We start from the raw sequence: 18,263 nt of genomic DNA, 5'->3' as shown, positions 1-18,263 counted from the left end.
GAGTATGGCACAGAGCTGGGAACATGCTATCCTGACCTCAAGGCTGCTCGGCCAGTGTACCTACCATTCCAAGGTGTGGGAACAAGTCTTTCTAACAGCAAAGGTATTTAATAATAAATGGGACATTCATTAGTGCAGCGAAGCTTCACCCCTGAGAAGTATAAACTGGAGGCGCAGTGGCAACCTTTCTGCTGAGGCGGGCATTGTGAAACAGAAACTCTATCTTGGTAACAAAACAAGATGGGGCCAATAAAGATGGTTCAATGAATGCAAACTAAACACAAAATAGAGTTGAAGCATAGCATTAAATTCTGCGCATTACGGAAATTACATTTCAAATCTAACAGACCCTCCGTTTAGCATGCATGCTAATCTTTATTGGTGCTATCAGGTAAGGATCTTTCCAATTCTAAAACAGAGGAGGGGAATTATTCACACATGAACTACCATTATTAGCATATGAATTATACAGTAGTGTTATTATCGCATCATATTAACACATCATTAGTACTCGAATATGCCTTCATCGATGTTGAGCAAGCCTTGAATACCCTGCATCATCTTAGTGTTTGCATAAGAATCATGCCCCAGGGCTGCAGGACGTCTCTTGAACATTGATATACAGCAGGCACAACTGGCAGGGAGACAGTGTATACACAGACAGCAGGTCAGCATGATACCTCCTCTGGCAATCAGAAAAATGTGAATCTACCATCCCCAAGTAGTGAACAAGTCCCAGAGCCACCCTGTAAGTGACCATGTATCATTCTCCTGATGTATCTCTGAGGCTAGTTTGTGCAATTTCTGTACGTCTGCATATACAGTGGGGGCGTGCTCTGGGATGTATACACAGCAGCTACTACCAATGATGCCACAGGCCCCACCCCTATCAGCTAAGATAACATCTAAAACCATACAATTTTGAAGGGCAACAAGTCTCGTAGCCTGGACCTCTACTGTGATGTTTGTCAATATTCCTGCAGTCATATTAATGACCTCTTCCACTACCCGAGTGAGCCGTCGGATATTGAGACTGTTAGCCATAGGACCCCAAAAAGGTATGATGCCTTTCATGGAATCTGTGTACTGCTGTAAGGTGGTGCCAGTCCGATCTATGTCATCAGTGCTAATAATTCGCCTAGACCGGGGTGCAGGGGCACCTCTTCGATGCAAACTATGAACTTTATGATAATTGGGTGGGGCTATGTACTCGGGTGGCAGCAGGCAAGAGAGGTAACACCTTCCCGACCATCCTTCACGGAGCCAAACGTAACCGTGAACTCCACAGACGAAATAAACATTAGGTGGCGGGAACAGGGGCGGACTCTTTACTCTCAGATTGTATGTGGTGTTGCATTTGCTCTCCCCCACCTCTACCTCTCCAACCCCCTGGATGAAATACGGGGCAATGACATCCACCACCGACAAAGGTATCTGCTTGTCTTCAGTAACGTTGCTGGCCTGAAAGGACTGATAGTACTTAGATATGTTGAACTGTAGAAAATTGTCCATCTCCACCTGGGACCAATTCCCTTTCCTTACCCCCTTGAACGCCTGCATGCAGGAGCTCAAGAATAACCTGCCAAATGGCTCTTGACCTGTGGGGGCACCAGGAGGTACCCTATGTTTGAAACGTACATTCTGGATCAGGGTATGGGAACCAGTACTTTTTCATTCCAGAGGACTAATTTAGGAAGGGGAACGGACCATGCTGAGCAATGCAATCCACCCCTCACAACTACTGTCATATGATTGGGGCATGGATAACAAATTCTGACTTCTGAGTCACCGAGGGCAACAATCCACACAACCAGCACTTTGTCATATTCTAAACAGCATGTGTCTGATGCATGGTCTGAATAAAGACATTATCTTTAGAAGACTTTTTGTGCTCCCTCCTTGTGGGGCCCTAGAGTAACCAAGATGTGTTCGGGAGGAACAGGCATAGTACCAATCAATGTATGTATAGGATATTTTTCTTCGAGAAAGTACATTAGCCCAAGCACCAATATTAGTGATATGAGAATTATTACTACAAATAGGAGAACATCAGTCCAGTCTACCAGTCTTTTCGTCTCCTCCTCCGTACGGTAGATGCAATCATGCATGTCCTCCCCACTCTCAGAAGGGAGGAGTAGTAACGTGGCTGGGTTCAGAGTAGCACATTTTTTGATGGTGACGTGGTGCAAACAGGGTGAGTTCATGGCCAGTCAGACGTGCACTAGTAAGGTGCTGCGTCTTTGTTCTATTCAAAAGTATGTCCACAGCATGTGGAACCATAACTGTAAGATCAGTATCCAGGACGAGCCCTGCTGATTGTCGGATCGAAATGGCCACTGCCGCTCTCAGACAGCTCGGGAGGGCTCTAGGGACGTTGTCAAGCAGAGCGAAGAAGTAAGCACACTGCCTTTGCTTACCTCCAAAGGCCTGTGTTAAGACGGAGAGCGTGCAGCCAGCCGTATCGTGTACATGCAACGTGAACGGCTTCTGGTAGTCTGGGGTACTAAGCACAGGAAAAGCAAAGCACTATTTTTTATTGCTCAAAAGCATGCTGACAGTCATGAGTAAAGGGCAGGGGTTCATGCACATTTTTAGTTGTTAAATGCAGTAGAGGTTTTATTAGGAAAGCAAAATTAGGAATCCAGTGGCGGCAATACGAGGTAATACCTGTAAAGGTTCGCACATCTTGTTGCGTTTTAGGGATAGTCATCTTTGTTATGGCGGCAATACGCTCAGATGTTGGTCCCCTTCCTTTGCCAGTAGGTGACCCACTGGTGTAACCTCCTGTCGAAAATATTGACATTTAGAAAGGGATACTTTGTCCATGGTGTGCCGAATGTAGTTATAATTTAACCGTTGCATCCCTGAAACCCTCTTCAGTATCTGAAGCTATCATAAGGTCGTCCATAAACTGTAATAGGACATTGCCTTAGGGAAGGACAAGGACGTTCAATTGACCTTTTAAAGCTTGGCTATAAATACTAGGACTTTCTGTATAGACCTGAGGAGCCCAACAGAATCTAAAACTTCTGCCGGTCAGGGAGAATCCAAATAAGTACCTACTATCTGGGTGTATAGGAATGCTAAAGAACACGTTCATCAGATCAATGACTGAGAAGTATGTGGCAGAGGGAGGAATTGTGGTCAGGAGAGCAGTGATGTCTGGGACAACAGTGAACCGGGTAAGGACTATCTTCACCTCTCGCAGCTCAATCACAAAACGGTAAACATCGGGGTGATCATCTGGGGATCCTGAGGATGCTCTTTTTAAGATCAGAAGAATAGGGCTTTTCTTTTTTTTTCGTAGGGGGGGAGGGGGAGACATAAACAGGGAGATGGGAAGAAACTGTGTCCAATGACCGGCTCGGTAGGTGACTGCAGAGGGGGTGAACCAGGGCCGATCTCCTCTATAGCTGTCGAGGCAGCTCCACTGGGCATCAGCCAAATTGCTCGGACTCTGCTGTCAGGATAGTGATCAGGGTTTATCTGAAAAAGGTCAAGTTCACATGGGGAGTAGGAGAGATGAGAGCCGCAGTCGAATCAGAACCCAGGTGTGGATGGGGATTAATGTGTTGATGCTATCAAGGCGCAGTCCACCCGGGGGCTCAACGTCCCGTAGTGGCAGCTGCCAGAGAACTAGCTAGGCTGCGGGCAGAATGGAGTTAAAAGGCGAAGGCACCATCTTGATGTCAGGCGTTGTCCAGGCCCCTCCCTGCAGATGATACCCAGGTCCTAAAAAGCCCCCAGAATAGAGCACCATCACAAGGGGGTTTAGGCTGGAGAGCTCCTACTGCTAGGTTTGGGAGTGCCCCAAAGCCTCAGGAGCCCTCTGCGGTGGTAATCAGGGCTGGCCACAGCCGCCATCTTCAGGTCAGGCACTACCCTGAGAGTGTTTGTCTGAGAGAAAATTTGCCTCAAACAAAGTTCCCAGGTCAAATCAGTAAATAGAGGGGGATTCCTTTTACAGCCCCCGTTGCTCCGGAACAGAGGAGCTCTGGAGCCTCACTCACCTCTCGCTCCTGCTGGCAGCGCCGGGACAGTGTCAATCACTGCGGCGGTAGTAGCCCCACCCCGAGCAATCTTCACGTCTGAGGCTCCGGCGGGGGCCCAGATAGAGACCACAAGACACCGTGCGATCACCCTGGCAGCGAATCGAGTTAGATTTAGATGTCCGGTTTCGACGTGTCAGTATCGATGTCACTCTGGGTGTAACGATTGCAGCCAGTATCGGAGCTACGGCAAGCGCGGTCAGGTGAAGATCGCCCCTGGAGTTCAGCAGGGATTGCACTGTCCGAAAGTTTAAAGTGCCATTTCAAGTTGCGGGGTAAATCCAGAGGGGATCGAGATTTATTTATTTATTTTAAAAGTTTTATATAGCGCTAGCTTGACCCGTAGGTATATATTGCTCTCGGCCCGACTGATGTCGAGTTAATAATCTGCAGGCGCCATTTTGCACATCAGGTCCCGAAGTTTACAGGGGCCAATATCGGGTAAAAAAACGTCGCTCCGCCCTCATCTGCACCCTCAGGGCAGCTTGTGCAATAGCTCTCACAACTACACGTGCGGGGTATGCCTTTGTTGCGCTCCCTGATGTGTTGCTGGCTCGGCTGCTCTCACGAGCACCCGTGCGAGCGGGGCAGCAGCATGCTCCTGGCGTGTGTGTGAGGGGGGCGAGGAGGGCGAGGAGGGCGGCAGCACTATTCTCCTGTTGTTGAGTGTGTATGTGGGGGGGGTTGTCAGCGCCGTACTTCTGTTGGGCTATTGCACACATTAGCATTTGTCTCTTCCACAACACCAGATGCAATCAAGTCCTGTATAATCTGCAGCAGCGCCTGTTCGCCTGCCTTCGGGATCTTGTACTGGGGAATACGAGGCTGGACAGCATTGTCCTTACCTCTAATGGAAACCAGAGGGATCTGCAACAACTCTACATCTGTGTCCCCCTTAGCGCATAATGTCATCGGAACCTCTCTAAACTCAACAGGAAGAGGCTCCTCTTTTGACAAACACTGCTTAGCAGTCACCACAGTTGGTCCTATGGTCATATAATCGCTATCCGGGAGCATGAAATAGTCACATGTAACTTCAACAGGTCCAAACCCATTACATTTTCTCCACAACTGGAGGTCAGTATGAAGGGCGAGTCCACAGTGAAAGGACCATTGTCAGGACCAGGAGCTCGGAGATGGGGCTCACAACTGGTATTCCTGAGAAGCCTACCGAAACATTATATTAAAAATATAATATGTGGGCACTTCACTTAGTCAAATGTAAATGTGCTCTTACCAGGAACTTCCACAGGAACAGAAGTTGCTATTTCGCAACACCCCGTCAGAGATACTCTGGAGACTGACATTCAATCTTGTCTCCAACAGACCCCCAAAGGGAAAGGGGGAATTGGATAAAATAACAAAGAGACTGTCCTGGAATTCTGGCTTCCAAATTTCTCCCTCTTAGTCTGACTTAGACTAAGCACATGAGAATTATTACAACTCCTACTCTATTTCTACTCCTTTATTCATGTTTATATTATTGTCTAAACATTTTTTAACCTACCTAAACTTCCTGGATACTGAGCCTCTCTTCTGGGTCTTGTTATTCTATTCTTACACAGTGTGCAAGTTATTTTATTTCTGCGTAGCTTAGAACTGTTCTCTAAGGAACTAAACAAACAATAATAATCTTTAGTACTTCTCTTTTCCTATTTTAACTATAGTTGCTAACTCTCTTACATGAGGAATAACCTACCTCAATCTCCTAAGCTGAATTTTTCTCGTTTGAATATATTTGTTATCCATTGTAGTTGTAAATGATATTCTTTTAAAAAATATATATTTTTATTTGCTTTTTACAGTACATAAATACAACAAGCATGTCACAGAAGACTATCATCCACCACCCTTCATCCCCCCGCCCTCCTCCCGCAAAACCATACTCCTGTCTTTCTCATTCCGGGCTTTACATTGCTTCTCCAAGAGCCCCAAAATACTAAAACACATTCCCCGTTAGACCCGCCTCCCAACCAGAGCAGCCGAGTACCCCTCCCTGGTTCACAATCCTCCGTCCAAGCCATGGTATCGGCTCCATTTCCCCCATACCCTATTAAACTTCTTAGGGCACCCCCTTGCCTTGTACGTGACCCTCTCTGCTGCCATGTATAGGTCCATACCCCTCCTCCACTCATCCAACCTTGGCGGGGTAGAGGCCCCCCACGCCCGCGCCACATCCCTCTTAGCTACCACCAGAGCCAGAACTATGAAGATCAAGAGGCGGTGGCTCAGGTCAATACCATTCATTATGCCTAGCAGCACCAATTTAGGATCTGGCAGTAGGGTGACTTCCAGGACCTCCCCCCCCCCCCCACCCCCCCAAACTCCCTCAGGACCTCCGCCCACTACGCCTGTATGACGGGGCACAACCAGACACCAGACAGTGTGGTAAAAATTCCCCCTCTCCTGACCACATCTGAGGCAGTGTGTGTCGCTAGCCCTCCCCATGTGGTGTAAACGTACCCTATCCTAATACACCCTGTGCAAGATTTTATACTGGATAAGCCACAGGCGGGACTTGATGGCTACTTCCCTCGGGTGCATCAGGGCAGTCTCCCAATCCACCGTATCCATCTCCCCCACATCGTGCTCCCACGATTCTCTGAGCTTTATCAGCCCATCCGGTATATTATTGATCAATGTTTTGTAGGTCAGGGAACCTGCCTTACACGGGATGTGTTCCTGCAACAGTCGCCCCTCCAGCGGTGCATACTCTGGTAAGGGCCCCACCAGCGCCGCCTTTCCCCGCCACGCATGTCGCAGGTGCGCATATCTAAAATACTGTGTGTGGTGCAGCCCTGTAAATTATATTCTTTATGTCTTTTTAACAACTTGTCTTTTCTTTTCTTTCAGGAACGAACTAAAGGTTTTCACCCCAAGGTAAGTTTCTTTTGTTATCTGTATTTCATACTTACATATATTTACAACAGCATAAATTTCCTAAGTCAAATAACATTATTTTAATAATGAAATCAAACTAATTGTTATTGCCAAGCCACTTAGCTGCAAGTGATTCTCTTCTCTGGAAAACCCATTAGACTAACTTCCTTTTCTCCGACTGAGAGTAGTTCAGGAGACTCCTGGAACAGTGAGGGGAGGAGTTCTGACTGAAGTAATACGCCCACAAATTCTTCTTCTGTAACGCTGAAGTGCACAGGCTCACGTCTGCTTTGAGGGCACTAGGACGGATAGAAAACTGAACGAGAACTAAACCGCAGCCAAAACTAGGGAACGTGAAGAACCAACATGGAGCACTAGGAAAAAGGTACCGGTCAGAAAAATTACTTGAATGAAGTGCGTAGTCCACAGGAACCGCGCGCTTCACCAGGATTCCAAAACACTTGAAAGGAAGGAAACTAGACCGCGTTTCGGTTTGTAGGTTCAGTGGCCATCTTGGTAATCTTTTTGTGCCACACCCTTTTCCAGGTAAGACTCCCACATCGTCCACTTTTCTTTTTGTAGAACTTGTTGGCTAGTACATCGCAGATTGTTTCAACTGACTGCTCTGGAGTCTTGCCACCGGGGTATAATATCATAAGGTAGCAACTTTAGTAAGTGTTTGGTTGAGTGGCACAAACCTAGCTCTGTGTTATATATTCCTTCCCATTCTTTGTCGCCTAGCGTTCTCCCCAGGGCCTTTTCCCACCTGGCCCGGCTAGTGTTGTGTACATGTCTTTTACGGAGGTTCAAAGATGCATATAGTGAGATCAGTCCCTTGTCTGATGTTTTGTTTAGGCGCCATTTTTTGTATTGGGTGAGATGTCGCTGTGCATTCGGTTATTTTGTGGGTGTGATATCCAATGTTGTGGTTGCAAATAATGGGGTTGCTCTGTTTCGGGAAGTCCATAATCTACATGTATCTGAGGGAAAGAGCACTCCCTCCTCGTCAAACAGGAGGCCCATAGAGTGACAGTCTGATTGTCACCACCTTGGAATAACCAGTGCTTCTCAGATTCGGCCCACTTCCACTCAATCAGGTAGTACAATTGCGCAGCCTGGTAGTATAGTTGAAGGTCCGGAATGCCCAGGCCTCTGATACCGGGGGGAAGAAAGTCAAGGGCTTTCTTCATGTGAGGTCTTTTCCCCTGCCAAGTAGCTCTGTCTGGAGATCGGAGATCCTGCCAGAGCGTGGCAGGACAGGTAGAGTCTGAAAGAGGTATAGTCTCTTTGGGAGAATTGTCATTTTTAATGCTGCCAGGAGCTCTGGTGAGGTTTCCACCACCCTAAGTTGCTGTGGCTTTGCCTGTGCAGCAAGCAGTAGTTACTGGAAGTGGTGGGCTGCGTTGTGGCAGCCAAGTTGATCCCCAGGTCCGGGATAGTCTAAGTTGCCCATTGAATGCGTTATTCCCTTGTCAGCTGGTCCACCAATTGAGGTGGTGGGGAGAGGCTAAGTGCCTGTGATTTCTCGACATTGACCCTAAAGCACGATGCCAATGGCTCCATGTAGAAAGGAAATAGCTGGGGTGCGAGGGGCAGCCTTGGCGCATGCCTCTACCATCGATGAAAGTGGAGGCATTGCCATTGATCTGGACAGTCGCCCTGGGTGTGCAATAGCAATTTAGAATCTGAGTCTTGAGCATCCCCCTCCCCCCAGACAAAATGTGTAATGACATGTTCCAAGTAGTGCTAATTGACCCTATTGAAGGCCTTTTCTGCGTTGATCGCTAAAAGCATGTATTCGCCAGGGGCGCACAAGGCTTTCTCAATAACATGAAGGACTCGTTTGGTATTATCGCTCGTCTATCTCTGGGGGATGAAGCCCCCTTGCTCTGGGCCGATTTATAGAGGGCATATATATGGATTGAAACTGCTTGCCAGGATGCCCATAAACCGCTTCAGGTCAACATTTAAGAGGGAGATTGATCAATATGAACTGCATTGTGAATTGTCTTTGCCTAGCTTGGGGATGACGACTATTGAAGCAGTCTGCATTAAGGCCGGTATTGCCCTGGGGTCGGCAAAGGTGGTAAACAGTCGTGTCAGAGGGAGCCCTAGGACATGGCAGGTTTTGCAAAAGGCCGATAAGTATCCTTCAGGGCATGGGGATTTCACCAGTGTCAGCTGGGAGATAACTGGTAAGACTTCCTCGATGCGTATCTCTCCATCGAGCATTTCAGCTTGTTCTGGAGTGAGGGGGTCGTTTGCGCTAATTGAAGATACCGGCTGCCGTCTATTGGGTTTAAAGGTTGACCTGTGTACAGGTCTGAGTACAGAGTGTTCGTCATGGCTTTATCGTCTGTCACCTGCTCCCCCCCCCCCCGCACCCAGCATGTGTATCGAGTGGACCCCTTGGTCTTGCTGCCGGACTCGCAGTTTATTAGACTACGAGCCGGCCGCATTTGTCCCCACCTACATAGAAAGAATGGTGCAGGCGGAGAGCGGCATATTCCGCCTGATATAGGTCTATGGCAGCTAACTGGGAGCGGTGAGTAGACCGCTAGCACCAAACTCTCGGGGTGCCTGTGCATTGATGAACATGTTCCAGTTCCCTGATTTGCTTGGAAAGGGCTTCCTGTTTCTCTTTGCGAACTTTGTTGTCCGCAGCTGAGATCGCAATACATTTGTCCTGTAGTGTAGTTCCTATATTCCCAATAGGCTCTGCGCATTGGAATAATATATTCAGCAGTGTAGACGTAGGACTGAGGTCGACTAGGTCTCTACTGACTATAGTAGACTTAAGGTTTGCCAGCTAGCTCAGAGGTCACTAGAAACTTTCTCGAATAAACGAGGAGGAATTTAACCTCCTTGGCTAGAAAAGAAGGGATTAGCTTCTGACAACCATATAACATGACAACTTTGCTCCCTCAGAATAAGAGTGTATCTCTAGAGTCGTGTGAAAACAAAAGACAGCTATTTCACTCAGTCAAATGTGCGTACTTAGTTTCACCAGATTGCAGAGAAAAGAGAGACGGGCGTTTTCAATAAAAAGTGTAATTTATTGAGCAGTCTTCTTTCTCATGCAAGAGAAATGAATTGCCACAATTGCAATACTCGTAGTAAAGTAAAGTGCGTACAGTAAAAGGAGGATTAAGAAATAATACTGTAAAAGCATTGATATGGTTTCTTAGCCATATGATACTTTAAAATAGATAAAATATATACATACATATATACATTGACTAACGTACTCAACTGGTGCTTCTAAATACGCCTACCCCGGTGTACCTGACCTAAGCCTAATACGTGGGAAGGAGTAAGTAAATAGCAGTTTTAAGTTAAGTTGGTTTTGCCAAGAATCTGACTCAAGAATTCTCTTTAAGGGTTTAGTCGGCTCCGTACCTGGGTATTAGAAAGCAGGAGGTCTGGTATCTCTCTCTCTCAGGACTCGATATCCCAGTAACCCGCGAAGGTATCTGGACACACCGGAGCTGGATTTCTCGGCAGGAGAAAAGACAGCGTCTCTCTCAGTGCGTCAAAGAGGAGGGGCAGCGTCCGTGGGCTCTCGCATCAGCTGGGCTCTCGGGCAAGTAGATAGCTGCTCTGCTCCAAAACCACCACCGTGTGTTTGCTTAGGGCAACGTTGGTATATTTATACCTGAAAGGTGCTGGGTTTGACGTAAGGTTGGACATGAGACGTCAATAAAGATGTCACTAAGAACTGGCCGTTCTTACAGGGCTTCACAGGAGTTCTAGGACGCAATCAAAACAAAAGCAATGGGGATTTCCCAGGTTGCTGGAGGTTTGGTTTGTTTAGAGAACTCGTTGTGCTTTCTAGGGGTCCGGGGAAGTAGCCTTGCTTAATGTGACTGCATGGGCTACGACTAAATATGGATATGATTCCTATGCCTGTGTAGGGATATTATTTATTATAACCGTACAAAGGGCATAAATAGAAATATCGATTTAGGTTCCTAGATAAAAACACAATACCCACTCCACGATCTAATGTCCATCATTACTAAAACTAAGCAATAGTAAACCTAGAAAGGTGCATGTGTATTCCAACCCACCACAAATACATTTATTGCATTCGAAATGGTGCATACGAAATACATGAAATTGATTATTGGTACTGTACTCTATTCAAGCAGTGTAATCATTCAGTTCAAAGGATGCATATATATATCAGCTGAATGATTTGCGAAATTTACACATGAAATGGCTCTTAATACAGAAAAGAAGGTCGAGACCATTCCATCACATATAAATACATTTGTTGTAAATGTGCTAGAGGCTGAGGTAATATAATGTCTCGAGTTCCTAAAAATACATGCTCTGTTCTTTAAGAATAGTTCTCATTTAAGCAGAGTACATGTGCCAGAAAAAGGGTAAATATTTTCGAGAAAAAAGAAAAATAATTTCGCTTTCAGGAGAGAAAAAAAATAGATCCAAATATTTTCAGTAGCTTTTGTTTATCAAAGCTGAAGACCGAATTCAGAGTTCAGGGAACACTGTGTGCTCTTTGCTTAAAAGTTTATTCTTTTTGTTCAGGGGAGAACATCATTTCAGACAGACTTTCAAAAAAGTGGTCTACCGCTTCAGGTGAAAGTTCGACCAAGTTTGAAAATGCCACAACAGTGCAGTCTCGAGCATGATTGCTATCGTCGATGTCAGGATCAGCAATGCTCACAGAAGGCCGTACCTGGGTGATGCTGCTCTGATCCCGTACTTCACTACCACCTTATCGTAGTGGCGAAGCTTCAACGAATGCTGTCATCAGAATGGGTAGCCGCTGGGGACAACACGATGCATGAGCCGTTACAGGACTTAGCAAAGTATCTGTATCCAATGGTACTGCTGATGGTAGTGTAAGACAGACGTCCAACACGCATTCTTCTCCGCATAGCATACATCGAAGCACAGGTAAGATGCAATTCTGCCAGATGGGTCTGAATGAAAGAAACCAGGTCATATTCAGATCTCTTAGCCGGGCTAATCCAAGGACTTTAGTTATGCGGTCCAGATAGCGTATAGCTAGGATCGTTTCTTCCATCGTTGCTGGAGTCTTGTCTGCGACTTGGCTTGCCATATCGGAGCAGAAGTATAAAAAATAAAATTCCTGCTACGAGTCCCAAAAGGAGTGGTAGGCCGCCAAAGACCGAATGGACAAAATTAGGAAAAATGCCCAGAACTGTTTCGAAGGGTGTTAACAGTCCCGAAAAAATTGTCTTAAATATATGTGGGATACCACTGGTATCTGACATATTTAGAATTTGGCTTAGCATTTCTATGAAATGCACGGGGCAATTTGTTGATAAAAGGCTATGTATCTCTGCCGTTGTCCTTGCAACTTGCAGATCATATGTTTCTATTGATGACGTTAAGGGTACAGTAGTCTGTAAAAGAACATACTTTATTCTGCATAAAGTATCAATTCGAATAGAAGAGATATTGAAAGAAGGCCAAATTGTTGCCTCCGTATCTGGAGTGCTGTTTGGATACAATACTTGCATACAGCAAGTGACCATGGAACTCGCGCTCACGAGATAGGCTTTCCCTGGCACCATGCCACAACAGCTGTGGTCCACTATTAGAATATAACTCCTGTTAGAAAATTGTCTAAAGAATGGCTCTATTTGTGTTGCAGGTGTGCCGTGCTGGTGACATGAAAGGTTATTTGAAGTCCCCTCACAGGCCCGATGTAAGTTAATACCTTGAGACAGAAGTATGCCGCTTAGTGATCGTTTACAATTGTTACCACTAAGAAATACATTCTGTTTCTTTTCACTATAACGTGTGTGTGAGGGGGCGTGGCTTGCTAGCTAAGCGCATGGACGTGCGCCGCTAGAGCTCCGGCGCCGATCGGGGCACAATCCTGCTTAATTATCCTGGGGACATTTGGGAAAGCTACCCAACGGACCGGAGGCGAGCGCATATCCCCTGCCTCCCTCGCGGTGGGCGAAAGTGTGTAAGAACGGCCCGTAGGGCGGAGGCTGCGGCGGTGAGGCCCTCGGCGGAGGTGGGCCCTGAGAAGTCGGGACTTACAGTGAATAGCGTGGCCGCCTGGGCTGAATCTCCTGCCGCCGGAAGTTCCGGGAGGCCTCGGTTGTGGTTGCGCGGAGCTCGAGAAAGTACCCGGGGCGTAACTGAGGTGCGGCAGAGGACCCCCCTGGGGGTGTCGGAGCGCGGAGAGGAAGCGCGAGACGGGCGCTGCTGCAGATACGGCCTGGGAGGCCCCACCAAAGTGAGGGAGACTGCCGTGTGGTGCCGCGCTCCCTGAGCGGGGGAAAACGGGTCCCCCCCTTGGTGCGCTTGCCCCCCTGGACTTGGGACCACTCTGACCCCCCCTGTGCTGGGGGAACACCGGAGGCGCTACACGGAAGAGAGCGGAGAACTGGTTGTGGACTTGCCACGTGGGCCTGGGAGGCTCGGGTCGTCCCCTGGGGAGAGGGGTCCGTGCACTGGAGGAAAGTGGACGCCGCCTAGCGCGGACGGTGGTAGGCACCGGTGGCGATCTCCTCGTGGGCGGTCTGCTGACAGCGGAGCACAGGGACTGCACAGCCTGACGGGGTAACGCGTGGGGGGCCACGACGAATCCTTTACCCGATGAGAGCCTGACCTGAGGATCCCCAGCTGGATTGACTTCTTATGCGGAGCTGCTGAGGCGGAACTTGTCCGGAAAGTTGGACACAGCCTATTAGGCGGGGCCAGCTGCGATAGACCCCACATACTACTATACCTCGGGGGCAACGCTTATTGCTCTAATGGGTCCGTAAGGGAGCGAAACAACCGGAGAACTCTGGAGGACAGCCGACGGCCACCACGATGCCACCAGTAGCGGACGAAGGGACGCCGCCGCAGCTCGGGACCCCACATGGATAAATTGGACATTATCCTGAAGGAAATCAGGGACTCCAGAGCGGTGTTGGAGCAGCAGATGGGCACCCTGACGACGAACCTGTCCCTCCTACGGGCGGACCATGGCAAACTGGCTGACAAGGTCAAGGAACAGGGCGTATCCATCGTCAAGATCATGCCAACGGTGGCGGAACACACGTCCTCCATAAGTCAACTACAGACCCAGATGGCTACCCTTCTGGACCGGGTGGAGCACGCGGAAGGGCGTAACCGCCGCAACAACATCCGCGTCATAGGTCTTCCGGGGAGATGCCAGGGCCCCCGGGCGGCGGACTTCATGGAACAGTGGTTCCGAGAATACATAGCGGAGGAAGGACTCTTCCCCCCAATTCTGCGTGGAGAGGGCACACAGGATTCCGACGGGCAGGCCAGACCCCGGACGACCCCAACGCCCGCTGATAGTGCGGATTCTGAATTATCGAGACAGGGACATCCTGTTGCAGAAGGCCCGTGAAAAGTCCTTTATCCAATATGAGAACCACAAGATCTCCCTATACCCGGACTATACCAACATGGTCCAAAAGCGCCGATCCTCCTTGGACGTGAAGAAAAAACTGCAGCCCGCTAATCTCAAGTATGCCCTGCTCTTCCCGGCCCGCCTGAAAATCATGCACGACAGGAAAACACACTTTTTCGAGAGCCCCGCCGACGCTGAGGAATGGTTAGAGGTGATGGGCATCGATGGCAGCCGGGGACCCTCGCAGACGTCGGATGCTGGACGATCGAGACGGTCTCGCGACGGTGGCGGAGCGGAGGCCCCCAAGCCACGACGGAATGGAAGGAGCCGGGGCCCGTCGAAGACACAACAGAAGGAGAAGCAACGGGACGCCTTGGAGGTGGCGGGGTCGTTCCGGGAAGACTCCCAGAAGATGCCAACAGATTCAGAGGACAGCACGGTCCACTCGGACTCTGACCTCAGTGTACTGCTGTTCCCTAATGTCACGCCTGGCACGGCGGACGACCTGATGGACAATTGCGGTGGAGATGGCCAGACTGGCGGCAGCTGAAGAGCCCGAGAACCGTATTGTATTTCCTGCTTACCCTGATTGACTATTGTATGATTGCTGTGGATTACTTTGTGGAGGGAGGCAGGGGTGACACACGTGGGGACCACAGCCTAATACGGTACTTATCCTAATGTTTTGTCCTTTTGGTGTGGTTGAAACACAGGTAGTGAGTAGGCGACACACGGGCGATTTACATATTCGTTTTCCCCTTTACTTCTTGGTAATGTGGCCTCACGATGGCAGCCGTAGAGCCAGCGGCGCTCGCTGAGCAGCAGGTACAAACATGATGGCGCTCGACCACCCCCCTGATGGCGAACGCACAGGATTTCTAATCCTTTTCTATTTTGTTACATTGTTGGGCACAGCCAGGTTTTCGAGGTGCGCAGTTAGTGTTCTTTTTAGTTTTTTGGGAGGGGGAGGGTAGTCTCCGGGTGGCAATCATGTGGGGTACGAACCGGTGGGCTGGTGCAGGTGCTTGTCGGGTACAAATGCGACCATGGCTGAGGTAACGGGGAAATATAACATTACGACCTGGAATGTGAGAGGGCTGGGGTCGGTCCAGAAGAGACACAGGATAAAGGCATTCCTGCTGCGTCACCACACGCAGATCGCGTTCCTCCAAGAATCCCATCTCACGGCTTCTTAAGCCGGCAAAATGAGGAAGAAATGGAGGGGTGTGATTCTATCCACAACGTACTCGGCATTCTCTAGGGGGACGACAATCTGGATCACACGGCACACCCTTTCTCGAAACGGACAGGAGAGTGGATGATATGGGGCGCTATGTCTTAGTGAGGGGCACACTAGATAACTCTCCAGTAGTGCTTGGCTGTGTGTATGCACCGAATTACGAGCAAGAGAAATGTTTGCAGAAAGTGAGTCTGGCGTTGACAGACTGGACGGACGTTCCCTGGATATTGGGCGGGGACTGGAATATGGTCATGGATGTTGATAAAGACAGGTCACACCCCCCCTTGCAAATGGCAGGGGTCTCCAAATTGACGGAAGTTTTCTGCTCATGGGTGACTGGCTGGGGCTTGAGGGATGTCTGGAGGGCATCTTACCCAGAGAGTAGAGAATATTCCCATTACTCATACACACATGCGCTCCACACCAGGATAGACAGGTTTCTATGCTCTGAGGGCCTGATAGCTAGAACCGACAGTCCCGACTACCTCGCCAAAACCTTCTCTGACCATAGACCCCTGACGTTCGCCCTTCGCTGGGGCAGAGTCCCGACCCCGGTCCCCACCTGGCGACTAGATCCGCTCCTCTTGGAGGATGGGCCTTTCCGTGCGTCCATAGCTGAGACGCTGGATAAATACTTTTTAGAGAACTGGGACACTGCCTTCTCGAACCTGGTGGTCTGGGACGCCATGAAGGCAGTGGTTCGGGGTGCATCGATTGGACAGTTAGTGGGGGCCCGGCAGGAAACCTTCAGGATATAGAAGACAGACTGAAGGTCTTGCAAACTGAGGTGGGGATAGACCCTGCTAAACGAGATGCTCTGCGGCTGGTGAATATAGAGCATGCTGACACACTCGAAACACTGCGAGTCATAGACTATAGGGAATATCTACGCCGACAGCACGCTGAGGCGGATAGATCGGGAGCGCTACTGGCTCGCCTGGTGCGGGAACATCCAGACATCCCGGTAATAACTAGGATACGGGCACGAGACGGGAGGATAGTAGGTACACAGTTGGACATTAACCAAGCATTTTATGACCACCTGGCCGCTTTATATGCTCAGCCGGAAGTAGTCGGTGCTGACCAGATCACGGCCTTCCTGTCCGACCTCCCCTTCCCTGCTCTGCCGGGAGATGCCCAGAGGGAACTCGGAGGCCCCATAACGCGACACGAAATCCAGACGGCTATCAAGTCGCTGAACCGCAACAAGACGCCAGGCATGGATAGCCTCCCGGTGGAGTTCTATGCGATGTATTCGGACACCCTGGTGCCAGTATTGAAGAGAATATACCGAGAGGCGCTGACGGAGGGCCATCTGCCTGAAACCACGATGCAGGCGTTGGTGGTCTCCCTGCCGAAACCCGGGAGGGACAGCTTGGACTTGGCAAACTATAGACCATTGTCCATGTTGGCAACGGAATATAAAATTCTTAGTAAGGTAATAGCCCAACGACTGCAACAACACCTCCCAGCGCTGGTTCACAGGGACCAATGCGGGTTCTTGCCGGGCAGAAGCACCTCCTATAAATATACGTAGGTTGCACGCCCTTATGGCATCTGCCAACCCTGAACTCCCTAGGGCGGGCTGCATAGCTTTGGACCTCCGCCAGGCCTTCGACTCTCTAGCCTGGCCGTTCATGTTCTCGGCTCTGGAGAAGTTCGGAATTCCGGCCTCCCTCATAGCATGGATTAGATTGCTCTATACTGTCCCCACGGCCAGGACACGAACGGGACGACATATTTCGGGAACATACGCAATCCATCATGGCACGCGGCAGGGATGCCCGCTGTCGCCGCTGTTATTCGTGCTAGGTCTGGAACCCCTGGCCATAGCCCTAAGAGCTACGATGGAACATAGGGGGATACTAAGTGGTGGCACTCTGCACCTTCTGTCCATTTACACGGATGACATGTTGTTCCTAAGGGACTTGGAGGCTGATCACGGCCCAGTGTATGGCATCTTTGAGAGATTTTCTGTTATATCTGGCCTTACTATTAACCCTGAGAAGTCCACTGGCTTCTATTTTAGATCTACCCCAGATCCCGGGGTACTGAGGTTTGGCGCTGAAGTCCTTCCGATCGCACCGGACACATTTAAGTACCTGGGAGTGCAGGTTAACAGATTGGGGGAAATGTCAAAAAGGCTGTGGCAAAACTTCGGGCCTCCGTAGGGTTCTGGACGACGTTACCCTTATCTGTTGCGGGCAGAATTGCACTCTCCAAGATGGTGATGCTCCCTAGACTATTATATCTCTTTGTGAATATCCCAGTGTTTTTACCGCAATCCATCTTTGACGCCCTTAACTCTCTGCTAACCACTCTGATTTGGGGGACGGGCAGACGACGGATAGGACTGAGAAAGCTGCAGCTGGGGACCAGAGCGGGCGGGATGGGAGCTCCAGATTTCCGGGGATATTACTACGCAGGCCAACTCCAGTGGCTTTCCTACTGGATAGCGGGACGGAACCTCCATGAAATAGGGTACACGCCGACAGACTGAAACGTGGGGAGCTCCATGCCCTACTCCTTCCTAGGAGCCGCATCCCAGCGGACTGCCACCCACTTCTCCACACAGCTCTGAAGATTTGGCGGAAGGCACTAGCGTACACGAATGCGACGGCGCCATATGCGCCCAACATACTGGGCATACCGACACCGCAGGGCAGACTGACGGATAGAGCGCTGAGACCATGGTCTGAATCGGGCGTGGAAGTGGTGG

At 49.5% G+C, this 18,263-nt stretch overlaps 1 protein-coding gene across 2 annotated transcripts in view; it reads left to right on the top strand.

The window, feature by feature from the left end:
- The window catches only part of LOC144821595 (uncharacterized), a 246,678-nt gene that overhangs the window by 40,600 nt on the left and 187,815 nt on the right, over window positions 1–18,263 (top strand). Inside the window, exons 2-3 of one of the 2 annotated variants that reach the window (XM_078678820.1) lie at window positions 6,903–6,929; window positions 12,577–12,630. In XM_078678820.1, the coding sequence (XP_078534946.1) occupies window positions 6,903–6,929; window positions 12,577–12,630 (81 nt within the window). The remainder of the gene's footprint in view (window positions 1–6,902; window positions 6,930–12,576; window positions 12,631–18,263) is intronic. The other variant, XM_078678821.1, reaches the window with a different exon arrangement.

The sequence above is a fragment of the Lissotriton helveticus genome, chromosome 2_2 (genome assembly GCF_964261635.1).
Source record: "Lissotriton helveticus chromosome 2_2, aLisHel1.1, whole genome shotgun sequence".
NCBI classification, from domain to species: Eukaryota; Metazoa; Chordata; class Amphibia; order Caudata; family Salamandridae; genus Lissotriton; species Lissotriton helveticus.
The sequence above is the reverse complement of the archived record's forward strand: the minus strand, read 5'-3'. Positions and strand labels throughout refer to the sequence as shown.